Genomic DNA, 7,500 nt, shown 5'->3' on the forward strand with positions numbered 1-7,500 from the left:
GTTGTTTTGGGATCTGGATGCAGAGTACACCGGCACCTGTTAGCATAGATGAGCATAGTTTTAAACAATGTGCACCATGTACTACGCAATATGTGAAATTATAAGCACACAGCGTAGAGAATGCTTGAATAATTTACGAAAAGATAAATATTTCTGACACATAATGATGTTGGTGGCAGTGGACTTAAAAATTGATTTTTCACAACCCAGCAGCTGTCGTAGGTGATATTCGCACGACTTATCTGGAATAATTTAGGGCTGTTTTTAGACTCAGTTGGCTGCTTGCCTTGGGAAGTGAAGTGAGGGCTTCCCGTGGTGTTCTGTGCCTGTTAGGCTGATAGCCTTACAAAGTTGACTAATCATGTGTAGCAGACAGATGCTCTCCTCAGGCATTTGCCAGGTGTTTTGTTTTGTTTAATCCCCTCACGTGTACTGTATGTGCAGGTAACCATGACAACAGCTACAAGCTCACAAGGGTAGTCTAGAGCAGTGTTTCTCAAACATTTTCAGACCGAAGACCACTATGTCAACCCAAAAATGTTCAGGGAACACCTGTCAACTGAATTGACAGTTGACGGATGCTAATTTGACACAGCTAATTTCAATGCACTCACTTACTATGTATTCTGGTCACAAGCCTGTCTTATTGTGGCGAAAATAAGACTGTAATTATCTTACAAATATAGCCTACTGCTAGCTTGTCTTGGAAAAGTAGAAAGCCCCTTGCAAACCACCTGAGCTCTGTCGTGGACCACCAGTGGTCCCCGGACCACACTTTCAGAATCACTGGTCTAGAGAGATTCAAATACACGGGACTCAGAGGAAACAAAACTGTACACTTTCGTATGTACAGCTAATGACTCTGCGGCTGTCACTCTAATTTGTAAACATGAGCAGCATTTTATGCGCATGTTCAATTATGTTCCATTATGTGCTGTAAAACAACCTCTCCACTAAAACAATCTTTGGTCATGACAATGGTGAAAGGAACAATGGCTGCAGGTGAAAAGATTCAGATTCATTATTTGACATTGTACAAGTACAACAAAACAAAAAGCAATTTTGATTATGAATAGTACTGGATATTCAATAAGAGTTTTGCGTCAATAAAAGACAACATACTGTACAGTGCAACAAGGGAGAGGACCTTCCCTGATCCATCCATGTAGATCTACCCACCACATATACAAAAGGATAAGATTCTAGCCTTGTTACAACAGGGGCCTATACTACAAAGCTGTTTCAGGAGTAAACCGGATTAAGAAAGATGTAAATCATCTAATAGAAGAGCCTGGAGTCCTGAGGACAGACCTGATCCCTCCACCAAGTACACAGGGAAACTGCGACGATTTGTGTCAACGCTCATTTCAGACACGCAGTGAGAGCAGCATGTTCCCATTGCTGCCTGTCTTGGTAATCAGTAAAACTCAGACGCATGAGGTCATTTCCAAAGGGACCCTGGGGAAGTCAAATAGGCTAACCCAGTATATGCAACTGATGTATGTGCTGATGAAAAGAAAGAGAAAAAAAACAGTATACAGACAGGCTCCAGGTTTTTCCGCATCTCTGAGAAGCTCTTTCCATCCTCTCAGGACATTCATCACCTCGCCTTTTACTCTTCTGTTCCCTCCTGTTTTATGTCTGTTCACATAGGCTACTGTATGTACGTAGCCTACTACATATGTGTGTGTGTGTGTGTGTGTGCGTGTGTGTGCGTGCGTGCACGCGTACGTGTGTGTGTGTGCCGGTCAGCCTGTCTGTCTCTCTGTCTGTCTGTCTGTCTTTCTATCTGCATGTGCATCTGTCTGTCTGTCTGCCTGTCTGTCTATCTGTCTGTCTGTCTTTAGATCCATGCCCCCCTTTTCTCTATGACCATCTGTGTCTCTTTGGAGCTAATCCAAGTATCAGAGCAGAGATGTCTGACTCTTGCTCTGATTCAGAGAGTGCTGTGAGGTGGCCTGTAAAATGCCACCCAGTGTCACTGGGAAAGTGGCTGAGGTGTGAGTGTGTGTGTCTGTGTGACCTGTCAGTCAGTCAGTCTGTCTGTCTGTCTGTATGTCTAAATGTGTGTGCGTGTCTGTGTATGTGTGCACGCATCCCTGCCTGTGTGATTACTTGTGTGCGTGTGTGTGTGTGTGTGTGTGTGTGTGTGTGTGTGTGTGTGTGTGTGTGTGTGTGTGTGTGTGTGTGTGTGTGTGTGTGTGTGTGTGTGTGTGTGTGTGTGTGTGTGTGTGTGTGTGTGTGTGTGTGTGTGCGCATGCCTGCAAGTGCTTGCGTGCGTGTGTGTGTGTGTACTTGCTTTCCTGTATGTGCATGCGTCTCCAACAGCATGTTTCATAACCCTCTTGTGATTGGGTCAGTGTCAGCTAGATGTGATGTGCAGGGTCGCTGACAGCTTTTGCTGGGCCCAGGACAAAGTCATCTGAAAGGCCCCCCTATCCAATACATACAATGTAATGGAAACCCAATTTTGGGCCCCCTCTCTATACCTGGGCCTGGGACAAGTGACCCCTTTGTCTCCCCCCACCCCTTTCGGCTCCCCTGGTGATGTGTGTGCTGTGCTGCCTGTGCTGCGCTGAACTGCAGTCCTCCCCAGGTCTCTGATGTTCCTCCAGTTCCTAGCGGTTATGTAACAACAGCAACAGCCACAGCCAGAGCCAAATTATGCACTTCAGCTTTTCTTTTAGTGTTGTGACGTTCGCGAACAAGCCGATTCTTTTGAACGGCTCCCAGAAGTGAACGATTAGGGGAACCGAATCGCAGCTGGTGGAGCGACTCCACCTTTTTTTTCATTATTCATTCATTTTAAGCACATGATCTTGACATGAATACTTTAATTTGAAAAATAAAACACAACAATTGTCTTTGTTTGAAAGGAACGAGCCACTATGATCCAGATCCCGTCAAAGAGCCATAAGTCCCATCCCTTTTTTCTTTATTATGCTCTCGGTGCCGTGAATGTGGGTCATCTGGGGTGTGGTGGGAGACACCACAGGCTCATTTACGCTCCTCCGAGATGCACAGCTCACAACTTACAGCGGCTTTTGATCCTTAAAATAATTGCTGTAACAGGGGAAGAGGCGATTTAGAATTTGACACCCTCCATGAGTTATTAGCCTGGGCAAAAAGCAGACTGTTGACTCCGTCAGTCTGGCAAAAGCCAGGTGGAATTTTTCTCCGTGGATTTTGGGAGATGGTCTGATCGCACTCTGCCGTTTACATTCATTGCACTTCCGAATTCAAATTAAAACCCATATTGTGCTTTGTTAACATGGCTGTTACGATATAGCGTCGCAAAAGCATACAAATAACAAAACAAAAGTGTGAATAGTGTTACCTTCGCCAATCAGTAACGGACTTCGCGGGTGAGTTCTGCGTCACCACGGTCAACTGTTGGCTGATTGGCTAAACACTGAGAGAACCGAGCTCGAGGCTTTTGCCAGACGATGTGTGGAGCCAAAATCTTTGGGTGGAGTACAGGCGTCGCCAGGATAATGGGTCATAGTAACGGTGCTTATTACATTAGGAGGAGCTTGCTCATCTCTCTGTAGTTCTCTCTTGAGTGAGAATGTCACTTCCAACCTACAGGCTCTTCAGACATTCATCAGGTATCTTTGTGTAATTTACTTGCTGATGGTCTAGGACCGAAGCTTGTATTAAGGAAAACAGCAAAATCGTCAGTGTGCGGGAGTTTAGTTTTTTTCAAATTGCCTGATGAGTGACCCATGGGGCATCTCCTACAAACTTGCCAGCTGACGTGTGCATTAAAAAACACTAGTTCAAAGGTTTGAATGCCATACAATTCATAGCTGAAGTGTCCTTGATCAAGGCGCCGAACCCAACGTTGCTCCATTGGACTGTAACCAATACCCTGTACCTAAGAAAAACCTGTATGTCACTTTGGATAAAAGTAACAGTTAAGTGTGTAATGAAAAAAAACTTTCAAAACAACAACAGACTGTGGATGAAGTGTAGGCCTACACCAAGCACTTACAATCACTCCAGATCCAACCCACAGTGACGGTAAAAGAGAGTGAGAGTAAAAGACAAGAGCAATTACCCACTAGCGATAACATCATTAAGTTTTAATAAAGATGTAATTACTCCCCAGTGGTTGATGAGGGGACCTTCACGCTGCCTAAATGGCTTCTGCAGACACAGCCACAATGCCCGGCAGAGTTCTTCCCATAGAAATACATAGAGACTTCCATTTCAGATACGGGGTGAAACCGCCATTCCGACATACCGACATTCCGACAGTATTTGATTGCCATTCCGAGCCATTCCGAGTCATTTAAACATTGTTGCAAGTACTTAAAGATGCGTGAACAACGTTCTAACTCTTGTGACATTTGCAACAATGTTGCGACACAAGCGGAAAGTGGAGAGAGTGACAGCGCAATTACAGGATTAGTGTATCATTTTGTCACAGTCCAAATGCCCTTAAAGGTAGGGTCTGATATCTTTGAAAAATGGTTCCTGCAATAAAATTTCAATGTCGGAATAGCGGTATGTCTAAATGTAATGTAACCTTCAAATACAGTACCTTTTGTTATGTTGCTTCAGAGGAAGAAAGTGAAAAGTAACACACACCGTAGCCCTTTAATGCACGCCATTGTACCTCCAGTGGCACGCTGTAATAGCCATTGAAATATAACTACCATAGCAATACTATGACACAACACAGGCCCTTTAGTAATGCACCATGACTTGGTCATTACCATACTGGTTACAACAAATTTATGAAGCCGTGTCTTAAGGGGATAAACTGCTTTCGAGGCTCTAGCTTCTGCCGTATCTTCAGACATGAAGAAGAAAGTGCTGCACACTGCACACTCACTCCTCATGGAAACGTGGAGTTTAAAAACAGCCTTCTGAATATCCTCAGCTACATTATATTGTTGTCATTCTGTCCCACTAGTATATTTGTCTATTGTATGTGTTTTCTGTTTTTCTTCTGCTCCTCAAAAAAAGGATGCCAAATACTGTATACCAGCGATAATCATTATGTCACATCTGTCTCTGTTTTTCTCTGCCTTTCTATCTCTCCTTCATCTCCCTCCTTGCCCCCCCTTCTCTCTCTCTCTCTCTCTATCTCTCGCTCTCTCTCCTTCTTTCTCTCTCTCTCTCTCTCTCTCTCTCTCTCTCTCTCTCTCTCTCTCTCTCTCTCTCTCTCTCTCTCAATCACCACCCCGCCTCTCTCCTCCCTCTCTCAGGCGATCCAGTCTAGTCATCACTACAAAGCTCTACTGGGGTGGAAAGTAAGTGTGAGCCATAGTATTCCCACAGGACTTGGTAGTAAAGTAATCACGCACACGGCACACAGCTGCACATGTCTACTGCTGCATTTCTCGCAGTGACACTATATTGAGCCAAATGTCCACTCCTTCCAACAGCTAGTAAATTTACATTTAAATGACGTATATGAAGATGAATTTTAATGCATACAATGTAGGCATGAATTTAATGCCGCAATTCATTTTTATGTATAGGCCTATGCCAATGCGACACATTTCTTACTTATTGTTTTAATTATCATTTTGCTATTATCATTAATCATTGTCATTTTTATTTAAAAAGTGCTGCAAGGCAAAGGACTGTGCAGACACTTCATTAGAATTTCATTTAAGATTATGAATTATGCTTTTTTTAAGAACCTTGACCAGTTCACTGCCTTATCTGAGACTGAACTCTGTTCGCCTTAGTCAGAGTGTCCAAGGCAAAGAGTCTCTCTCTCTCTCTCTCTCTCTCTCTCTCTCCATCTTCCTCTGAGTACTTGCTTTTACAGTTGTCCTTGGGCTCTGCGAGTTATGATAAGCTCCGGTACCGACAATTCACTTTGTAAAGTGTGGTGTGGGTCCTCCACATGAATACTAATGAGCATGCATGCCTAAGAGGCAGAGGAGAGGAGGAGGAGGAGGAGAGAAGAGGAGAGGAGGAGAGGAGAGGAGAGGAGAGGAGAGGAGAGGAGAGGAGAGGAGAGGAGAGGAAGCGAGGTGAGAAAGAAGAGAGGAGGAGAGGGTAGGGGAAGAGAGGAGAGAGAGAAGAGGGGAGGGGAGGAGAGAGAAGAGAGAAGAGGAGAGGAGAGAGAAGAGGAGAGGAGGGGAGAGGGTTTGTGAAGTAGACAGAGCACTAGCGCGTAGGGAGAGGCAGACCCACGTCATTGTAAACATAATTTGGAGGCTCCCCTTTTCCTCCATTTGCTGCTGTGCTAACATGCATCTATGCTGCTGTTTTCTACTTCTACAGGGCAGAAACGGAGAGGGGGCTTTCAAGGAAGCACATCATTGAAGGTTAATCTCTATTTTAATGTCAATATGTAATGCAAAGTGCTATAGTGTTACCTACACGTATGTCACTGAATTGAACATACAAAAACAGGCACACACACACACACACACACACACACACACACACACACACACACACACACACACACACACACATGCACACGCACACGCACACGCACACGCACACGCACACACACACGCACACGCACACGCACACGCACGCACGCACGCACACACGCACGCACACACACACACACATACACACATGCAGTAATGATTAATGATCACCAAGGCCCCATGGTGCACCTTTATGGTCACCAAACCATCCCCTTTATAGCATCATGATTTTGAGCTCTGGAGCACATTTTGTTGCCAATATATCCAGCCCTATCAGCATCACAGCCAGTCATGTGAATATGTCCTGACAGGTCTGAAAGGCTCTCTGCAGAGGATGCAACTGGAGTATGTGGACGTGGTGTTCGCAAACAGGCCGGACAGCAACACGCCCATGGAAGGTAAGCAAAATGTCAAAACAGAGCTGGCACCGATGCGGTAAAGGAGGGTCCGGCAGGCCCACCGTCAGGGGGGATAAAGGGGTCTGTTGTCCCAGGCCCAGGGAGAGAGGGGCCCCAGAATTGGGTCCGCATTACATTGTATGCATTGGATAGGGGGCCCTTTCAGATTACTTTGTCCTGGACCCAGAGAGATCTGTCAGCGGTGTTGTGGTCCATTACCAGTGGCGGAACAATTGCACTCAATGCCTCAGGGTAAAACACTGACGTGGCCCCCCCATACGGACTGCCCAGGTGACAAGTGGGCCCCATCCACCAATACGGGAGGATTCTGGGCCCAGGGGCAAATGCCCAGCTTGCCCCCATCTATATCTCCGCCCATGTCCATTACACACACCGAAGACCATAAGATGTCCTCCTTTAGAAGCCCCCCTGTGGATGCTTGACTCTCAGATCTCTAGCACGTCCCCCTGGAGGCAAGCAAGTCAAGCTTCTGATCGACAGGACAGAGAGAGAGGAGAGAAGAGTTTTACTTACAGCCCATCATGACTCCTCCAGCCCAAAATGGCAGCTGAATGTGAAATGAATGTTGTTCTGTCCACCTTATACTGGATGTCATATAAACACTATATAATACCAAAGATTATTTGAATTCATAATGGACCGTCTATGAAAATACTACAGGATGTGTAAAGAAT

The 7,500-nt window shown here is 45.4% G+C and overlaps 1 protein-coding gene across 1 annotated transcript in view; it reads left to right on the plus strand.

Moving 5' to 3' along the window:
• The window catches only part of kcnab1a (potassium voltage-gated channel subfamily A regulatory beta subunit 1a), a 157,162-nt gene that overhangs the window by 127,997 nt on the left and 21,665 nt on the right, over positions 1-7,500 (plus strand). The window contains exons 7-9 of the mRNA XM_063205314.1: positions 5,217-5,261; positions 6,250-6,293; positions 6,719-6,805. Coding sequence (XP_063061384.1) covers positions 5,217-5,261; positions 6,250-6,293; positions 6,719-6,805 — 176 coding nt within the window. The remainder of the gene's footprint in view (positions 1-5,216; positions 5,262-6,249; positions 6,294-6,718; positions 6,806-7,500) is intronic.

Source organism: Engraulis encrasicolus, chromosome 8 (assembly GCF_034702125.1).
Source record: "Engraulis encrasicolus isolate BLACKSEA-1 chromosome 8, IST_EnEncr_1.0, whole genome shotgun sequence".
Classification (NCBI taxonomy): Eukaryota; Metazoa; Chordata; class Actinopteri; order Clupeiformes; family Engraulidae; genus Engraulis; species Engraulis encrasicolus.